General features: G+C 39.1%; 1 protein-coding gene across 3 annotated transcripts in view; it reads right to left on the bottom strand.

The window, feature by feature from the left end:
- The window catches only part of sdk2a (sidekick cell adhesion molecule 2a), a 101179-nt gene extending 93728 nt beyond the window's left edge, over nucleotides 1-7451 (bottom strand). For 2 of the 3 annotated variants that reach the window (XM_044100351.1, XM_044100352.1), the window contains exon 1: nucleotides 7079-7451. In XM_044100351.1, coding sequence (XP_043956286.1) covers nucleotides 7079-7226 — 148 coding nt within the window. In that variant the 5' untranslated portion in view covers nucleotides 7227-7451. The remainder of the gene's footprint in view (nucleotides 1-7078) is intronic. The other variant, XM_044100353.1, reaches the window with a different exon arrangement.
- Between the last annotated feature and the right edge of the window lie 13511 nt (nucleotides 7452-20962).

The following is a 20962-nucleotide window of genomic DNA, read 5'->3' as shown; positions in this document are numbered from 1 at the left end:
GCACTACATCATATGTGGTTTTTTTTGTATTGACCTACGACCACAGTTTCTTCTGAGCATGGAATACTGCTCTTTACATTTTATTGCATAGCACAAACTCTGAATAGTGCACACCTGCTGAGATCAACAGCATGGAATTCAGTGTTCTGCGGCATCATAATGCATAATAATGGCTCACACCATTGAAACAAAACACAGATATACAATAGAAGGATGGCAGTCTAAAGACAGCCTAGCCTTAGAACCAGCAATAGTACTTAGGTTAGTTTGAGATCCATTCCTAAACCTTCTTTATGTTCATAAAAATATAGGTGCGTCTATTCATGTTGTTACTAATGGCAGGTAATTATTGTGTTTTGTCTTGGTTTGAAAACGGCCAAGAGTGTCTAGGCCAAGAATGGACTAGAATGTTAAGATGTGAATTTATTCACCTCAATGTTCAAAGTAAACAGGATTTCTATAACCAGGTATTTTCATTAGGACATAGACAGGAAAAAAAAACAACAAAAAAAAACTCTGCTCCTATCCATACCACCACGGTATCAAAGTGGTTCCTCCATTTCTCCTCTCCTTGTGCCTTTTGCCATTTTAGTCACAACACAAGAATACACTCAGCAGTCCCCAGGAGGCGCATGCTGGATGTGAGCGGAGATTCAGTGGGCACATTATGCTGTAAAAGGCATTGTTTCTCAACACAGCTTTCCTCAAGTTGCCTTTGTGTTCTTAAATGTTTACATGCAACAGCTCAGAGGCTTCAAGACACATGTACATTTCCAAGAATACGGTTTGAGTCAAATCCCTCACTTGCACCGATGGAACTAATGACACCATTTGTGAGGGATCTTCACATGCCTCATTTTAAGGAGGTCGTTACAACGGGAAGCATGCAAAACATCTCTGCTCCCTGGTCAAAATTATATCAGACAAAACAAACAAATAGTGCCACTTCAAATTCCCCTCCATCCAGTGTCCAAGGTCATTCTTGTCTTCAGTTTCTGGCTCAGCTCAAGGCCTCTTCTGAGACATTTTTTTTATTTCTTGATAGCTGAGGTGCCTCCAAGCCCTGTGTTGGATTGATTAGACGTTTAGCCAGGAGAATTAATATGTGAAGAATTTCCCTGTTCCCCCCTGCAGCGCCTCTCCCCCTCAGTCTCATCAGTAAACAAGTAGATATGGAAACAAAACCACTCTCGGGCTATGTGATTAAAATCGGCCCCAAAAGAAGAAATTGCTTGACAATCAATGTTGTTTTTACTGAAAAATCACATCTGAGTGTACCTTATTCGAAGATTATTTTTGACTCCATACAGCAATGCTGCTCTCTACAGGTATAAGGAATCTGTCAGAATAAACTGATTTTGTTGTTTTCTATGCTTTTACCATTCTTTTGTGACAACTTCAACAAACAGCTCTTAACAAAGCTTAAAATGGTGCTTAACATCGACAGATCAAAAAACAAAGAAAAGAAAAAAGTGTGTTCTTCAGAGTAAGTGAGGATTTTAGCAGTAGTTATCCAAATCCACAGACATGATAGGACTTTTTGCCCTGTACAAACAGCTATTATGACTGCCTTTTGGGCAAATGGCAATTACTAAGCAAAGGGAGAATGCCAAAACCCTGCAGTTAATTTTGATTACATTTGCATTATGAACTATAAACACAGTTTTACTGCTGTACTGAGCCAATTAAAGACTTCCTGAAGCTAAAAAAAGAAACATTGACATCCCAAACAGCTCTTTTGTTCTTGCACAATGAGGTTGATTGCAATCATTTGTCACTCCTAAAATCTTTTGGAGCATTTAGATTTTCCAAATAAAAGGAAAGACATTGTTACAAAAAAAATTTGGCTTTTCATTAATTTACTCTAATTGCTACTGCCAGCGAGCAGACTTTTTCTTACTTGAGCTGTGAAATGTTGCCTCTTGAAGGATAAGGCTTCCTGTGGCAGCATGAATAAACATGTGTAGACAGCATTTGGCAGCAAAAGGAAGGAGAAAAAAAACTCAGCCAACCAATCAAACATGGGAGGCAGCCACAGAAGACACATAGGGAGTCTGATATGGAAGCTGACACCATTTCACCTGAGGCTGGGCAAACCACTTGCTGGGCTTTCTTGGCATGAGCCATATTGCAAAAAAAACAAGCATTTAAGTCAAAATTTTTAGCGGCCGTTCTCTCTATGGCGAATATGCTTCACCGACTGCATTTTACTGAACACTGAAATACAAAACTATGTCATAAATATGAACAATGTATAGCTGATGTATGATGGCTTGGGAACACAGCACTCGCACAGTACTGTGTTGGGATGTGTAGAGTTGTCAAAACTCATCAGATTAGAAAGAAAATAGACTTCCTTGGTAACAGACGTAAGGAAAGTCTATTACTTTTCTTACGTCAGCAACAGACTCCCTCTGTGGGAGAACTCCGGGACCCTAGACCCAGGAGATTATGGTTGAGGTATACAGAAATATCCCTAACAGTGCCAAAGTTCAAGCTCAATGAGTTCTACGTGGGTCCCATAGCCCTCAAAGAGGTGACCTTCGCCAGGCTCAATGACAACATCAAGGAGCCTTTCCTGGCAGAAATGTTCTCCACAGGAGGGTTAATCTGTGACATTTCACAGGACATTTCATCTGTGTGGTAAAACAAGGCATTGGCACACGGAGTACTTGAAGTTCAAGCAAACGAGAAAAAAAAACAAAAAACACAACAAAAACCTTGGCAAAAAGAGAAAGAGAAATGTGACCCTGAGAGTGAAATGTGGCTCTATATCTAGCCGGGTCAAGATTTGCATCTGTAACCCGGTTGCAATTTTGAGCAGAACGTTCAAAAAGTCCCGAATGAAACATCCATGAACCCAAACAACTTTACTAAAGCAAGTCAATAGACTCACTGGGTCCTCAAGGCACACTGCCCTACATGTTTTAGAGGTTTCCCTGCTTTAATGTGCCTAATTCATCTGGTTGCAGTTCTACAAATGCCTGTTAATCAGTCATCAATTGAAATCAGCTGGACTGAAGCAAGGGAATACCTAAAACATGCAGGGCAGTGTTGGGAAACACTGCCTTAGGTACAGATGTCATTATTTCTCTATATCTATATCTAATTTCATCACAGTATGAATTGATAATTAATTGATAAGTAATTTGGTATTAGTGTGGACATCCTGCTCTTTGTTAATGGAACAAAATTTAATAATGAATTGCTAATGTCTTTGTCATATACAGAACAATAGACAGCAACTGTCAAAACACTCACCTAAGTTTTCTGTTTGTAGATGCATCAAAATATCCACTAACAGGGATGTTAATGGTACATATATTTCTGTTGAGAATATTTGGCACAAGCATTTTCTTTCAATATACTCTCATACTGAATGACATAGACATATTTAAACATAAACATATGGAGGATGTTAATTGGCGGGACTTAAGTATGAAATTATATATTTAGCTTCTCAATTTTAAAAAGAAAGCAAAGAGTCAGCATTATAAGTTTCTTTCTCAACTACAGTGATGATAAAGAAAGAAACATTGACCAAAGGTTTTATGTCAGGTTTTTCCAATACATGCAATGCAGAACCTAATTATTTTCCTGAAAGGTCAAAAAGCTAAATGTAAAGATCATAGGTATAGAGAAACCAGGCTAAACTCTAAATCAAGCTCCCTGTAGTAATCATATGACTCCTTATACAGTCACTTGGAGATTAGCGGTTTCATAGCAGGTACACTTATATGATACATTCAAGAAAAAACTGGACTAATCAGGAGTGTCCAAAGTCAGTCTGCAGGGGATGGTATCCTACATGTTTTATTTCCTTCCCTGGTTAAAAACACTGGTAGTGAATGCCTCCTCAGGATGTCAATGTTCTGGAGAACCCTGCTCCCTAGTCACCGTTTGATTCAGGTGTGTTGAACCAGGGAAAGAACTTGCAGGATACGGTTCCTTGAATACCAACTTTGGACAAACCATAGTGTAGGTTCTCAGTCATCCAGGATATGATAAAATTGAGTTTTAAATGAAGGCAACTGGACTTCTACCAAGATAAGTCAATTTGCCTTCATTTGAAACTCCCAAGATTAACAAGTAAAACTAGTCAGAATCTGTAAAGAAAAACTCCTGATGCTAAGTGAGTCACTTCTAGGGCTTTTCGAGGCGTGAGCCATGCTGTGAAGAAAAAGTCAAAATTTTCAACAGCTGTTCTCTCTCTCTGGCAACATGTTTAATTAATGGCCTTCTACCAAACTCTATACATAAATATAAATGCACAGAGAATAGCTGTGACATGAAATTGTTTAAACATGTGCAACACCTCCACTTCACCGTGTTAGTACTTGCACAGTTGTAAAATTAAATGAATACTTCCGTCGCCTTTTGCACAGGCGACACAATTACAACAGATTTAGCACTAAAATGATGTGACTTTAGAGCGAATGTGCAGATCTACTTGAGTATTAGCATGTTAAATTTGTTCTACAGTTGCACATGCAGGTTTAGATTAACAGGATTCCCAACAGTCTTTATGGGAAGGGACATCTGTAATTCTATTAAAACTGTAATATACTTGTTTTGTGTAATCTTGTACATATTGATTTTTCTATCTATCTGTGGATGCGCCTGCAAGTGTATGTGTGTCACCAATGGGGATGAGTTATGATGTGCCGGCCTGCATTAGAGCCGGCAGTTTTAATCACACACAGATTCAGAGTGTTTTAAACAAATGCTTTTTTTGTGTAAGCACTGAGGATTATCATAAGATTTAAAGATTTGGAAATGGCTGACAGCTGTCAAGCTGCATAATAACGTACGTCCAGAAAATTATAGCAGCTGTCGGTTGGCAGAATGTCAATGCTGCTATCTAGATTAAAGCTCAATAGACAGGAACATAAGCACAGGCAACTGTGCACGCACCCATCCACGCACACACACCTACACACAACAAAATGCACCCAGACACAGAGTCACTCACAAACACACATCAATCTCTGCAATTTTATTGAGGAAGAGAAAAAAAGACATCACAAAGGCAGCTAAGAGAAAAATAAAAGCAGAACCTCACATTTATTTACCAGGCATTTTGATTATGGGATCTGCATGAGTCTAAAAATGGCTTGTTGAGTAAAACCAGCAGAAAGGTTCCTCCTGTGGATCAGCCACATATCCTCTTGCGCAATCGAAGAGCCATCTGTATTAAAAACAGCAGGTGCCTCAATATGAACCTGCTGAAAAACAAGCGGCTACATAGCACCTGTTCCCTGGAGGTGTCTATGTGTTGCCTAATTTCTGTCATCCTCAGAGGTCTTTGTCTCTTAGGGAATAACTACAGCATCTCTAACTTTCTGTACAGACACTGCTTTCATACCGCTCATTTGCAAACAAGGATCCCCCCTTGAGGATAAGAGGATAAGAGCTGTGTTCTACTTCAGAGGAACAAGGTGTCTTTGGATGCTGAGAGGACCCCCCACCCCTCCTGCCCCGCAACGGGTACAACAACACCATCCTCATCGAAGACCGAACAGCATAGACAATGCATCATAGAGGAGGCCGTTCTCAAATGAAAGAAGAGACAGACAAAAGGATCGGACCTCTCACCAATGCTAATGCACAACCAGAAATGCTCACAAGAACAGAAAAGAAACTGCAGGGATACGAAATGGTTCTATTTCAAGGAGAAAAGGTAAAATCCCAGTGAAGTAGCCCGGTGGCTCTCAATAGAGCCACACACACATACACACACATATACTTCAGGCTTGTTGGCTTGAGAAAGGGATGCTAATAACAGCTAGAGGAACTGTGCCTTGCATAATAAGAGACGCCAGAGACTCTTCTCAGATAAGGTTGGGAGCACTTTAGAGCAACGTAAGTTGTTCAAAGGAAAACAAGTGCAGGGATTATGCTGCTTTTAGCACTCTGGTGTACCGAGCAGTGCGATTGTGAAACGAGGAGTGCATAGAGAAGGCACCTCTCAAATGAATCAACATCTGAAGAAGACTTTTTTTTCTGGGACCTTCAAGAAATGCTTGATAGTCTGGTGGGTCGAAGACATATTTTTTACTTCATCAGCAAGGGCCATGACATTGCAAAGGAGAACCAAATAGGAAGTCACTGAAATTGATTGGGACAAAACAGAAAGGAAAATTTATGTTTCAGCATTTCCACAGACTGTGCTGATTCCTATGACAACATACTGTCACTTCTTGTGACAACCAGCAGTTACAGTTTTTCCACTCATGAAATATGACGGAAGGTCATACTTGTTCTCTACGGCTTTCTGCCTTTATTTAGCAGATCTCATTAGGTTCTCACTGGCCAAACAGTTAACAGCTGATAAATGACAAGCAAGGAGTCACAGTTTCATAGTAACCGTGTGATTAGTGTTGTCCATGTCTCTGGGTGAGCTGGACATTAAATGAAAGCAGCTCGTTGTGATTTATGGATTCAGCAAGACACATTCTCCAGTGAGCCAATGCTTCAGAATCCTTAAACAACTGCTCTCTTTTAATGTTTCCACACTGTAGTCATAACCGTGCGAGTTAATGATCTCTGCTAGAATAGTTAAAGGGGGAGCCAAAAGAGGGGCAGCTTAATCTGCAGCAGCAGTGAAACTGTCAGAGAACCAGAGAACTTCACATATTTCACAACAGGTCAAGAGGACCAGTGAAATAATCCAAGTGGTTTTTAAGATGTAATAAAACAGCCAATCTGGAATATGCAAATACTTAACCGATCTGAATGCATGCATTTATAGAGATGCAGAAACAACCCAAATTGCTTGTGATGACGACAGGATTTTTTTTTTCTTTAAGAACAAAAGCTCTTTTTGTCCCTCAGGTTGTGGTTTTGTGACACTATGCGCACAACTGACACTTAATTTCACTTTAAATTCATATTTGCCATTTTTCTTTTTCTTTTTTTTAATTCCTGACCTGAGCTTTTATACAGCATTTCAAAAGCAAAATATAGTTTGTGGGTTGTTTTATGTGACTCATAAAAGTCGCATTGTATTAATTTGCTTTATTACACTTTTATTTTTTTTTTTTCTATAAGTACAGTACAACTGAGTTACGGATCTTACCTTGAGCCCGAGCGCTAGGGATACAAGTCGACAAGAGCAGAATCCAAAAGGACATCCACACCTGTCCATTCTGCCCAGGTCCAAGCATGATCCGCGGCGGTACCGTCGAGCCCCAGCTGCGGATTTCCCGTCTCCCCGCCGGGAACATGTTGCTCGGTGATTGCCACAGACTCCCCTTAGAAGTGTCCTGACTGCTGCTGCTGGTGCTCCTGTTCCGTCTGCCGCCGCTGCTGCCACTGGTCCTGTGCGTCAGAATGCTCTTCGGTGCTGATGGGGGTGAGTGACCGGAGGGGAGCGTGGAGAACAGAGTCCGCCGGAGAGCGCGGGGCACGCAGACTGGCACGCGGAGGAATGACAAAAAAGAAAAAAAGAAAAAAAAGAAAGAAAGAGAGAGAGAGGGAGAAAGAGAGAGAGAGAGAGACAGAGAAAATCCTATGGACAAGTCCCGCATGAGCAAGGCGGAGTCAGTCCAATTGAATTTGCCCGGCTGTCAAGTATTTGAGACCGGGAATTGACATCATGTCTTTACTACCCTGAGTAAACTCTAGATTAATAGCAGATATGTAATTCACGAAAAACAGAGATGAGGAGAAGCGATATGCTGGCCAAAAGTTTGACAGATAACAGTTTGTTTTCATATCGAGCTGAGGGCGAAAGTCTAAGTAATAAAACAGTGACAGATTCACTGCCTTTAGTTCTCTCTGGTGTGTGAGCGTGCGCGCACGCCAACCTGGTGAAACACCCCCTCCTCCCCCTCACACACACACACACGCGCACCCCCCCGCACCCCCCCCCCAAAAAAATATATATAAATATATATATATATATATATATATATATATATATATATATATATATATATATATATATATATATATATATATATATATATATATATATATATATATATATATATATATATATATATATAGGATTAAAAGAGACAATTTACAATACATCCCCCCGTTTATGAATTGAGCACCATATAGAGTGTGTCAGCCACGCACACTCTGAGCCAAGTAATGTCAAGCCTGAGAGCTCTGTGTACTATTGCCACCACGTGGTAGAAAGAAGAAGAAAACATCCATTTGGACAGCTGTGATTGATTGTTGACATACTAAAACCAAAAAGCCTGGATTACCAAAACAACCTGATGACAACTAAATCTGTCCAAACACGTCCCCCCACCACTACCTAGTGTTGAAGAAATCATGAACTGGGTCACACAGGCTCCAAAAGTCAGTGCTATTTCTGTCATGTAAATACATTTATTTTTGCGTTGGTTGCAGTTCAATGTGGCTCTATGTCATAAACTGCACAAACCAGGGTAGACAGAGTGCACCTGAGCAATCGGATGTGATTCAGGAAGCAGCCTGAGATCAAGAAGGACTGCATATCACTGCCCCCCCTCCACCTCCCTTAAAATGTTTCTTGTCTCATCTGACAAAGGGATTAAAGGCATGTTTGAATACACAGAAAATCCTGGGCACTTCGGAAAAACAGGCAAGAGTACATGCGAGCTGTGATACCAGCTTTGTTGTCCTTGCTCCTTTTGAACTCGCTGAAAAATGCATGGGGGGAAGGTAAGCTTCAAAGAGCTGTCACAGCGTATCTGTACATCTGCCATTAGATCTTGTGAGTTAAAAGACCAGCAGTAACGCACACTAACAGGGAACATCTGAGCTACCACAAGCTAAATAAAGTCTGCCGTTGTAAACAGGGGCGGTATTCTCTTCTTACCTCCACGCTGTGAGATTGTTCAGATGTCCTTTTACTCAAATGTCCCTCCCACCCCAGAGTCTTCGAACTTCTCAATGTCAACAGGAGCTCATTTGGTGCCATTCCCTGCTCTCTCCTTTTATTTCCTCTCTCCTCAACCTACTTGCACCTCATGTTCCAACCCCTACTGATAATGATGTGCTGATTATGAGGCTCTTAGGCCAGCAGATTGCTCTCCAGTCTCATTCGCATGCAGTGGAAAATTGCTGCTGTCTTGGAGCCCCCACCCTGCTGTGTGTATCAGGCAGGTTGACATTAGCAAGCTGCTGGGAACAGCGCAGAGGCATGAGGGCAGGTGCTCCGTCTCTGTCTCCATAACTGCTCTGCTGCAGAGGAAACGCAGGCTGCCTGATGCTACGAGCCATGCTGTGGGGGCACCACAGGCAGGTGTCAAACAATGCAGCATTGTGTAGCTGACATTTAGGCATGCATGCTTTCAGAATAGGTATTTTCATTTGCCAAGTGACACACCACGGTTTACGGTTTTGCAAAGAGGGCTGAGAAAAATGACTCCTGCATCTATTAACATAAAAACCACCGTTAAGTTATTTAATGAATGCCAGAAATCCTGTGCTATAGTGTTCATAATTAAACAAATTAAGCCTCTTAGTAGGTTAAATTGACATTAATGACTAAATAGGTGGACCGAAAGTTATCTCGCCAGCCAAAATTGAGCCTAAATTAATAGAAATCAGACAGTCAAATTACCTCAGCACTAACTAATTTATAAACGTATTTTATAGTTTTTTTATTCAATTTTTTTCCCTACTTTTCTTAAAGCTTTGATGTTTTCAGTTAATGTTGATTATCCAGCCAAGTCTTTTTCACAGCCATTAATGGTCTTTGCATAATTGCCGCCCTGGGTGAGACCTTTCTTTTGCGACCACCCTAACTAATTAAAATTCAGGAAATCATCAAAATTTGGGGTTGAGAGAAATTACTGAACAGCCCTGCACAAAGATTGCAAAATACTCTCCCTTTTCTTAGCAGCACGCAGGTGCCGCCAACTCCCTGTGGACTGCACTTGCGTAAACGCAATGGAAAATTTGTTGAAGGGGCAACTGACAAGTAAATAATAATTTTTAATCTGTTGCCTGTGGACTCCCCTTTTTCTTATCCTGTCCATTGCAAATGATCCAGAGCAAAATCTGCCTCTGTTCAAAGCGTTAGGAAAAGTACTCGTTCTGTTAGTGGTTAAAACCAAGTCATTACTTCATTTAAGCCTGATGTGGCAGAATGTCATGAAACTTTTAACAGGTGTATATTTACCTCTGTGTTGCATCATCACTCCTTTCAGTCTGTAGACATTTGGGAACTGAGGGGGTCGATTGCTGTAGAGTTAAAAACAAACTATTTTCCCATTCTTGGCTGAGGAGGGATTTCAGATGCTCAACCTTCTTTTTTTCTCTTTAGCCATTTTGGGTAGAGAGAAATTACAGAGCGGTCCAGCACAAATATCTTTGCGCAGGACTGACACCAATTACTTTTGAAATAATTGGTGTCATTTGTAGTTTACAGCTGAGGAAACCAAAATAAAATGCTCAAACATTTAAATTGAAATTACACATAAGACAGAAAAAATACAGCTTTTTTCACAGTAATGACTGCCTACTAATAACTTACTCAATGTAGCCTACAGTATAGTAATTGTACTCAACCCTACATCACTGTGATTTGGGATGAAGACACTCTACCTGTGGCTCTGCTAACGTGAAGCTCAAGTTGCTCTTTACAATATTCCAGAGATGTGCTGACATAGAGTTTAGGTCAGTTTAGTTTTCTGGTCAATTAACCACAGAAATATCATGGTCATAGTTTGACCAGAAATTGGTACTTTTATCCATGTGGGCAGGTGCCAAGTTCTGCTAGAAAATGAAATTGGAATTTCTGTAAAGCTTATCATCAAATGGAAACATGAAATGTTTCAGAATTTCTAGTTAGATGTCTACATAGATTTTGAATCCTGATATTAATTCCTGATACTGAAAATGTGTAATGAATCTATATAACTATGAGTTTCACTTTCCCAAATAGGAGATTGCTTCCCTTTTCACAATTTTGTATCTTTTGGAGCTGTACAACCAACTTGCTCAGCAGCAGCCTTTTGTAGCTTACCCTTATCTACTAGAGGGTGTCTTTGACTACTTGCTGGACAACATGTTGCCAGGTTACTTTAGATTAACATCAGCAAAATTTACAATTTTCAAACAACAAACCAGCTCAATTCTTGTTTCTTTGGCTTAGCAGATGGGAACTGCAGTACGGTTTCTGAAAGCTGCTCTCATTCTATCAACTTGCTCGATCTGAAATGGGTTAATTTAAACAAGCTTTGTTTAAGATTGGCCCTGTGCTGCCTCACTTACGCATGCAAGCACAAAGGTGCTAAGGGAAATGTAGTGACCATGAAATGCCAAGCTTTTTGTCTGTGGGTAGACATTTGTATTTCCATGGAGTATGTCTCTTTTAAAGTAGAAAACAGGCTGATCACTCTTCCTATCTTTGTTTCCTCCTCCTATTTTTTTTTCCTTCTACACAGCCCATCATTTGACACACATGTTGCTGATTTTGCAGCATGGATGTGGGTTTTTCTTTCTGGTAAATGAAAAAGCGTTCTCTCACAAGTGCCAGCAGATTGCACGCACACTCCGTGGAGCTGCTGCATCAATCATGACACCCCGTCTACAGTACCTCACAGATAAAATCTGATTTATGCCCAGTAACAGATCACCTCACAGCTCCTTCTCTGAGACAGAGGTATGGCTGCAAATTGAAACATGAAAAACACATCCGAACTCCTGCTGCAAGATGAATAACAGTTTCTGAGCAAAATACATTAGTGGAAAGCATCATATACTCATGTTCAGATTTGTTTTCTCTCCTCAGCAAAACCTAAATTCATTCTTCTTCATCAATCCTGTCCAGTTTGTAAAAGGAAATGAATCTGAACGTATACCTCTAACACATTGAAAATCTTAAAGCTACAGTATGCAACTTTTATTTAAAAAAAGTATAAATTTTTTCTATATTTGTTGGAACTGTCCATGTTGTGACAGTAAAGTATGAGACAGATAATCTGTGAACAAAACAAAAATCAAGTTCTTCTACCTGGCCCCATTGCTAACTAGAAACAACCAATCAGAGCCCAGGGGAGGGTCTTAGCACTGTAAATAATGCTTGTGTTCACGCCGCTTGCCCTCTCTTACTCTCCCCCCGTTTGCTCTCTGTTAAGATACAGCTTCTCTCAGTCAGCAGAGCCTGTCATGAATAGTTAGCATGGCCACCAATGACAGCAGATAAACAATCTTCTTGTAAAGGTGAGTTGTTTCTCTGCCACTAGCACGTTTAGCAGCACATTCACGAGATTGACTGACAGCGCACCTGGCTACGATTAGTTGTTTTTGAGCGGGAGCAGTGCATTTCTTCTGATGGTAAAAACTGCACAGGCAGGAACTGGAGGAAGTCGATCTTTTCACAGATTATCTCTCCCATATTATACTGTCACAACATGGTGATAGTTTTAGCAAATATGTAAAAATCATTTATTTATTTATTTATTTTACAAAAGTTACATAATACACCTTTAAAGTACTAAAATACTGTATGCATAGCAAAGGTAACCTGAGTAAATGCCAAAGTTAGATTTTAAAGGATAATTTCATATAACATGCTATATTTTGAGCATGGAAGTGCTGCTAAAGGTCATGCCACAGCAGCTCAATCAGATTATGACTACGCCATAAACAAAAAACAAGAGATCGGCCTTTGGGTGTTTTTCTTTGGCCAGCAACCCTAACCTTAACTGAAGCAGATGAGACTTGAAGTGTTTTAGATATTGCTCTAGGTTCTTTTGTGACTTTGTAATGAAACCATGCCCTCTTGCAGTAATTTTGGTAGGCCTGCTTCTTATTCATCACTGTTCTATATTTTGTCTCTCTGTAGATAACGTTACTGTGATTCACTGGAGTCCTAAAAGGTTTTGAAACATTTTGTAAAACTTGGCAGCACGGAAGATGTCAGTATTTTTGCTTCTTATCTGCTCTTGAATTTCTTTAGATCAGGCTGCAATATATAATGTTATAATAGAGATACTGCAGTTTGTTTTATGCCATGAGATTGATTCTGTTAAGTGATTTCTTCATTCTACTTGTCAAGGAGTAAAACGTCCTGGGTAGTTAGGGGAACTAAACTGAAAAACAAGGTTAACTGGAGTTAATTTACAATTTAACAAAGGGTGGTGGAGGTCGAGGAGCCAGTTATATCTTTACATAGTCCACAATGGTGTGGATAGTCTCTTTCTCTTAAGAAAAGAAAACTATTTTGTTTCATGCACTGAAACACTTAAGAATGACAAAAAGTAAAGACAGAAGAAATCTCTAAGGGAGCAAATACTGTTTAATGCAACTGTATATATAGTTTAAAACAATATTAGGTAGGTCTCAGAATATTAATATCAAAATATTATTCCACTATTTCCGAGGGGACAACTCAGTTAAGAATATTGCCTTGAATCACTGGCATAATTGGTTTCCTCCAGTCTCACTTTGATGTAAATAACATTAGCAATTTTCCACTCATTTTGCATTGATCCTTCTCTGTGGAATTGTGCCCCAAGAAGCGGCTGGAAATTGAATGTCTCAAACCGAAGATGTGAAACGTGCATTCCATTCAAGCTGTCAGAGAGGCTGCGGCCATCTGAAAGATGCAACATTACTTGGATTGATTTTGTACCTTGCCCAGCAGCGATTACTGTCCACCATGTGCTAAGGGAAACGAGCTCCAGAAAAGGCATGTACCTATGTGCATATGTTACATTTGATGCACCACCAAGTGAGGCAGTTACTGTATAAATCTGCCTTGTGCTGCTGGACGGCACATTGTTGGTGTTTGCTTTTAGAATGGCTATTTTCACAAATCGACTAAGCTTTAGCAGTTTGACATTGGCTGAGTGATTGCTGTGTTTCCATGTCACACCTTGTGACCTTCAAAACTCACAAGTCGACAATTATTGTTTCAACTGGCTTTCGAAGTCCATGATGTGCTATGCAACATAAGGTTGAAACAGAAATCATTGCAGCTAGAGTTTCTGTGTTTATCCTCTCATCTAATAAAGAATAATATGCTTCTTGCTGATTGTTGTTGTCGAATTTAATAAAAAAATGTACAAACTGAGTTTGAGCTCTGCATACACAACACAGAAATCAATGTTTACCACACTTTACTGCAGTTATATGAGTTTTTTTGTGAATAAATCAATTTAGCTGGTCGATTATAACAACAACCTCTTTCTTCTTCCACAACGCAAACAGTTCATGAATCACAAACAGATGGTATTGGAGCTGGAATGCGACAAAGTGAATCTATAATCATCTCATCTTTGATAATATTCGATCAGCAGCATCAAGTTTGTCTTTTATCTATTGCTCTGTAAAAGTAATTCAGAGCATTTTCTTATACATTAACCCACAAAAGTGTGGACAGCCATGTTAAAATGGTACGTTTGCGTGAGACAGTGATAATGACTCAGGTTTAAAAACAAGTTCACCTTTGCTGTGACTTAAATCAAGTATAATTGAACAAAAACAAACAAATCTGTTGTATTTAAGCTGATGTGTTCTACAAGTGATGCAAATCTCTGTTTTCTGCATATGTAAGGGGTGTGAATGTAAAATGGTAGCCTTTTCATTCAAAGTAAACATCCAAGTCTGGCTAGAGTCTTCTGAACCCTTTTGGGGAAATATGTCATGGTCTAATAAACCTGAACTCCAACTTTAGGCCACAATTGTAAAAGCTAAGTTTACCAAAAGTAAACCAAACTAACAATGAAACATGGTGGAAGCAGAATTATGATCTGGGGTTCCTTCTCTTCACATGCAAATTTTTGTGGTGGTGCATAAGATTATGAGCAATTCACATAAATTATTCACATAATTTGATTAAAAACCCTTTAGGTTTCTTCTAGAAAGTTGAAATATAAGACTGATTTTATATTTCAATAAGGTCAAACATCCATATCAACTAAAGGATTGTTTCAAGATCAAAGATTTAAAGTTCAGAATGATGTACCCAGAGTCCAAAACTAATTCTGTGGGGTTTCCTGAGGGGCTGTGGACAAGAAATGTCATCAGGAACAAATGTCAAGATGTGGCATACAGATAGACGAATACAAAAAGAGCTATGTTTCGCACTTCATGTGATGTGAAAAAAAAGTTTAAAGTGATTTGGTCCCTTTTTCTTTTTTACATCACAAAAACAGGGCAGCATTTTAATAAGGTTGTGTGCAATTTCAGAGTTACTGTATATGTAACCCTAAAAAAAAATCTGTTGCTCCTTCTAGCTCCTCACGTTATCTTTTGGCTAATGGCATCATGCTGCTAAATCCTTTGGCCGCCAAGCCTCGCCATGGTATGTTATGGCATTATAAGATACCCTGGGCACCCTAAAGATTAGCTGGGATGAATGCAGTTTTAGATGCCAGAAGACTGTTTCGATTACACACTGGTATTAGCATGTGAAATTCCTCCCAGAGACTCTATAGTATATTTAAGCATGCTGCAGCAATACCTGCTCCGAACAGCATCTGTTCAAAACAGAATCCACACCCATACTTGGCTTTAATAGCATTATGTTCCGGATCTCTGCGGTGCCTTGTGCCAGATGTTCATTACAGTCTGGAAAAGCTGAAGGTTGTACATCAGTATTACCCAGGGCAGAGTGGCAACTGTCGCCCGACATCTGAAAGTGCAGAGATATTTGAGATCTAAAGATTCTGAAAAACCCAACACTGAGAGAATAGACTTTAAAGAAAAAAAAGATAATGAGCATGTTTAACCCAGCTGTGCCAGCTCCACAGAAATTAAACAATCGTCTGCTCACTCTGGATCTGTTAGATGAATTTTTCACGCTGAAGATTATAGGGTGGAATGCTTGTAATCAGATCAATAGGTTTGAATTATGGTACCGTACAGATGCCATATCATTATTATTATAGCACATTAGCCGGTGAAACTTCAGCACACTGATTGGTCCTAGTAACTTTGCTGCGACAGGGTGATTTATGCAGTTTTCAGGAGCTTGAGGTAGCATAATCTAAATAAATGTTCCAGAATTGTAGAATCCTCTCATGTGGATTTGATGCAAGGTTTCATCTTCAAACCACATCAAAAAGAAAACTTCAGATTAAATTCAGATGCTCTGCACCAAATCCTTGTAATTTTCAGAAATGAGAACATTGTAAAAAACACAAAAAAAGGATTTGTCTGAGTTAGACCATATGTCTTTATTTTTAAATGTAGGAGATGTTTCAAGTCAAAGAAAAATGACTGATTTTAATTTCGACTGGAAAATGACAATACAGCATTAGACCCTGAGATACAAACATTTGGTAAGACAAAATGTTACTTGTCAAAATGAGAAAACATTTACTGGAGACATTAAAACTTTGGTGGCTTGATGCATTTTGCAAATGAGGTCTTTCAAGATCTAGAGCTGAATTAAAAAGAGAGATAAACTATAGAGTGGAGGCATCTTTTATTAGTCTTTCTGCAGGGAAATTTGCAGTTGTTGTTATTGACAGCTTTTATGGGATTTGCTTCAAGCTGACATATTGATTTTCATAAGGGAACAATGAAAAACATCCCAACAAAAAAATAAATAAATAAAAATCCCTGCCATAGAAAACATCAAAGCTGCTGAAATTTGACAGCAGTTCAAGTCAAGGGGTTTATTGTCTCTCAGGTAACTTCTGAGTCCCAATATGCAGCCCACGTCCTCAGCTGTTTAACACCAGAGTGCCAAAGCCACACGCGGTTAACAAAGCAAGTCCTCATTTTCATTAGAGAAGCCACTTGAGCTAATCATGGGGAGCTCTTACCGGATGATTGTGCCAGAAACATAAGGTGTCCTTGTGACGTCAGGGCATTGTGTTTGAGACTGGTCAGCTGCAGTAGCTTCGCCAGACACACACTTATGAGAGAGGTCATCTTTGTCATTAAGAGCATGGAGCCAGACCTTTTATCCCGGCACTGAATATTGCTGCTCTATAAAATTGATTCAGAGACAACCGGTTACTGTGTCATTTAAGTCCATTAAATGTTCACCAACGAGCAAGCCGGGCCATTGTCTTCTCAAGTTCAGTCTAAGACTAAAGAGACTGAGCACAGTCCAGGTTTTTTTTTTTTTTTTTTTTTTTGCCAAAAGGCAATAAGATAGGGACTGATGATGCAACAACTTTCTCCAGTCTTTACAGCCATCCAAACCCCCAGCAGAACGCCCCGTGGGCTTCAGCAGCTTCAATAGTTTACAATTGACTTCTTATCTGTATTCCCTAAAGTGCAGTATTTTGTGTTAGAACTTGAGACTTACAGCTGTCAAGTGATTGCACTCAAACCCACCAGAAACAGTTTTATCATTGTTGTTTCTCAACTATAGTTGAACCCAGAGATTTACATACACAGTATAAAAACAGAACAAAGGCCCCCCACTCCCTCTCCATACTTTCCAATGGAATATGATTGAACCTTTCCTGCTTCGAATCAGTTCTAAAATACTTTCTAATTTAATTAGAAACATTTTTTTTCTTTTCAATTGTTGAAACGTATAGATTTCCTTGGTAGTTAGAATTGCCTTTTACACAGCTTCATGCTACAAGTCTCTCTCAACAGATTGCTCCAATTTTGGTGCATTCCTCCTGACAGAAGAGGTGTAACCCTGTCAAATTTGCGGAATAACTTTCTCACAAACACCTTAGGGCTCTGTGATCAGTCCACCCAAAACATTGACACACTGAGTGTGTTGCTAAACACATTTTGCAAAAGGAAAAAAAAAATCATCTCTGAGGCACAGAACTCTGCTGTCCTGAACAGCATAATAACTTAACATTCTCATTCCCACTTGTGTAGAATTGTCTGAGCACACAATTTCACCTTCGACATTTGGAGATTGTTCCCAAGGTTGACACATTCTTATGAATGTCCTTTGTTCTATTAATATTTGTATGTTTACAAATAAAAGGCATAGGCAGTTTTTTTTTATCTATAAAATGAATGTTTAGAAAACTAGTTTTGCTTTAAATCAAATAGTAATCCCACATCAGAATGATTTCCCCATTTCATATTTGCCCACTTTATCAAACTGTAGCAGGAAAACCAAAAATACTTTTAAAAAAGCTTTATAAAATGTTTTTTTCTCCTTCTTCTTCTTCTTCCTCTAATCTTCCACTTTACATAAACATGTAGCGATGAAGACATTCCACTGGCTGCCAGCCTGTTCCAACTCTGTTTCGTCAGCCATAACAACTCTACAGTGGCTCCCAGATGGTTGTGGCAGGGGATGCCAAGTAGCTGCTTCTGGAGCTCCTTCCATCGAGGAAAAACAAGCATGAGCGAATGTGAAAGGGGCTGAGTGAGGACTGTCTAGTGTTTGTACACATGCACACCACACACACGCAAACACACACCCCTACGTACATGGCAGGATGTGGGAGAATCCCTATGAGTTATTTGGACAGAGGGCAGGTCACCGGCAGATTAATGGAAGCTGAACACCGATTTTGTGTGAGTCAGATTTGGGTTTCAGTTAGGATGCAGATGCGGCGCCTTGAGGGGAAGCTACCACTGGCCTGTGCGGTTCTCTGTGACACTTCATCACAGCTCACCTCTAGTAGATGTGACTTTACATGCACCAGAGTCAAAAAAAAGCTACCGCCATGCTTTTTTGTGACTTCTGATCTCACAACAGAAGGCTGGCAAGTCATAAATTCAGGTAAAAGGGCAAATCTCCTGAGTGTGTTTCAGAAGTCTATGCTCTGCTTTCTGTCACAAAAAACAAACAAACAACTTTTTCAAAAGGCCTAAAAAAATGGTTTCTATTTAAAGCTAGAGTTTAAATAGTTTTAAAATGTATTAGTTTTGTAAATTTTCTGCCCAGCATTTTAACTTTTTGGTTGAACCGAAGAAATCCAAACAAAGGTAGCTTTATTAAATATTGATTGAATTATCCATCTAAGCTGAACTGTGGTGCAAAAATATTGGACTTTCTATTTTGCTTCTGCTATATATAACAATACAGAATCTTTAACTGCAAAAATTACTTTAGTAATAATACTTCATTCTTCTACAACTAAATGAATTTATTGTATTTTGACAAATCGCAACAGGTTTGAATTTTGCCCAAATTCAATTTGTCATCTTGTCTTGGAAAAGGTTTTGCGCTGTTATTCTTAAAATAAAAATCTGAAACAATTCTGCAGTTGTTCAAGAAAAAAAATAAATATTTTGACTTTCAGGGGATTTCTTTTGCCAGGAAAGTTTCCTCCCTGTTGCTTTCCTGGCAGCTTCTTTGTTTTTCTTTCTGAACAGCACTTGTTGTACTTAGCTTCCACATTTTGACCCACCGTTTCTTTGAGAATATTTGAGTGTGTATGTTCCTGTAAGGGTAAGAAGGGCATTAAAGACTGAGAAGAAAAACTTTTTTTGTTCTCATTAAGATCAGCAGGTTCTGTTAGATTCAAGACCATGTATATGGTCTTGAAAATCTATAAGAGGTGTCCTTGTGGACAACTAGTCAAATGCTGATACGCACCAAGTTAATGAGGTGAATGCACGTCAAAACTGCTCTAACACTTTGGACCAGTTGATACAAGCGTTTGCCTCTTGCCGATACAAGTTGTATCAACAAGTTTCACTCAACACAACCTGTCGAAAATCTTAGAGTGGTGATCCCAGTACAGCAGGAAGTAGACTGGAGTGCATATGCCAATAACTAAAGGCTTTCTCAGTTTTCCTGAGAGTTTCTCTGCGGTTTTGGAAAGGAGCCTCCAAGCGATCAAATTCTGAAATAGCAAAGTGGCTTTTCTCATGACTATATCTCTGTTTTTAAACCACTTCTCTTTACCTTGATTTTTTTTTTTTTGCCACTTATATTGTGCCCAAAACTTTTCTTGTAACTGGCATAGTATGAAACTTTCTGAGCATAGTCAAAACTTTCTGATGAAGGGAGCTAAAGATTAAGGCAATGGCAACTGGGCCTCCCAACCTCCACAACTTGGAGCTCCTCACCGAAGACAAACAGTTAAAATGCCATGGTAATACCTGCTCTGCAGTTGTTGGAAAGATTAAATTGTTGTACTGCAAATAAATTTGTTTCCATTGATCAGTAAGAATTTATTTCAATTGTATAAAAATAGATTTTTTTTTTCTCTCCAAAATTGAGACATTTTCTCATTGTTAGAGGTGTCTCAATATCTCGATATATTCTCAGAAACAAAATACCGGAAATTGGAGTATTTTTTAACTTAGTTATACATTTTCTTTAATTTTAAGAAAATCTTGAAAACTACACTGCACAATTTGAACATAAAATGTTTCCTATAATTTCCTCCATATAAAATATAATTTTGCAGAAGTTTTTGCGGTTTTAATAATAGGCAATAGTTTTAGAAGGGGCTGCATGTTCCATCAAAGTCAATACACTTTTTCTTTTTGGCCTGTTCACCAAATCAGTAACAGAAATAAGAAGATTGCTTACCCAATCCTTTTCCATGTCTCCTTGACATTGTTTTTTTTTGTTTTTTTTCCTTTTTCTGGACTAGTCTGTGTCCCATTTATTGCTTGGTCCTCTCTGCCTCTTTGTTGTTCTAATTTCCTGTTTCCTTGTCTCCAATGCTTCTTCACGAATTCTGCTCAAATGTCAAACAGCAGCTGCCAGTGGCTTGCTACTGCAGTTCGTGCTCATAAATCTGTCCTAATTCTCCACCTCTCCTCTATAGTATATAAATCTTCTCACTCACAAGACCACTGGCCCCTTTTGATGAATGGGCAGGAGAAAGCACTCTGAGCCGAGCAAGCTCCAGCAGATTGTGCAATTCGCCCAAACACAGACACAGACGGAATTACAGTATAAATTAAATTCATTTAGAAGGGGCTTCTTAACAACTTTAATTCCCTGCTGGAATTCTGTATGGTAGAAAATTGCCTCTTATGCTACTTTGTTATCTTGTGTAATTTCTAATAGTTGTTGTCCAAATGAAGTTTCATTTAGACATCAACATCATCATTTGGAATGAAACCCTGGAAAGAGAAATCTTAAATTTTACTTATCTTTTATCTA

Source organism: Gambusia affinis, linkage group LG19 (assembly GCF_019740435.1).
Source record: "Gambusia affinis linkage group LG19, SWU_Gaff_1.0, whole genome shotgun sequence".
In the NCBI taxonomy this organism is placed as follows: Eukaryota; Metazoa; Chordata; class Actinopteri; order Cyprinodontiformes; family Poeciliidae; genus Gambusia; species Gambusia affinis.
Note: the sequence above shows the minus strand (reverse complement) of the source record. Positions and strands in the feature narration are given on the sequence as shown.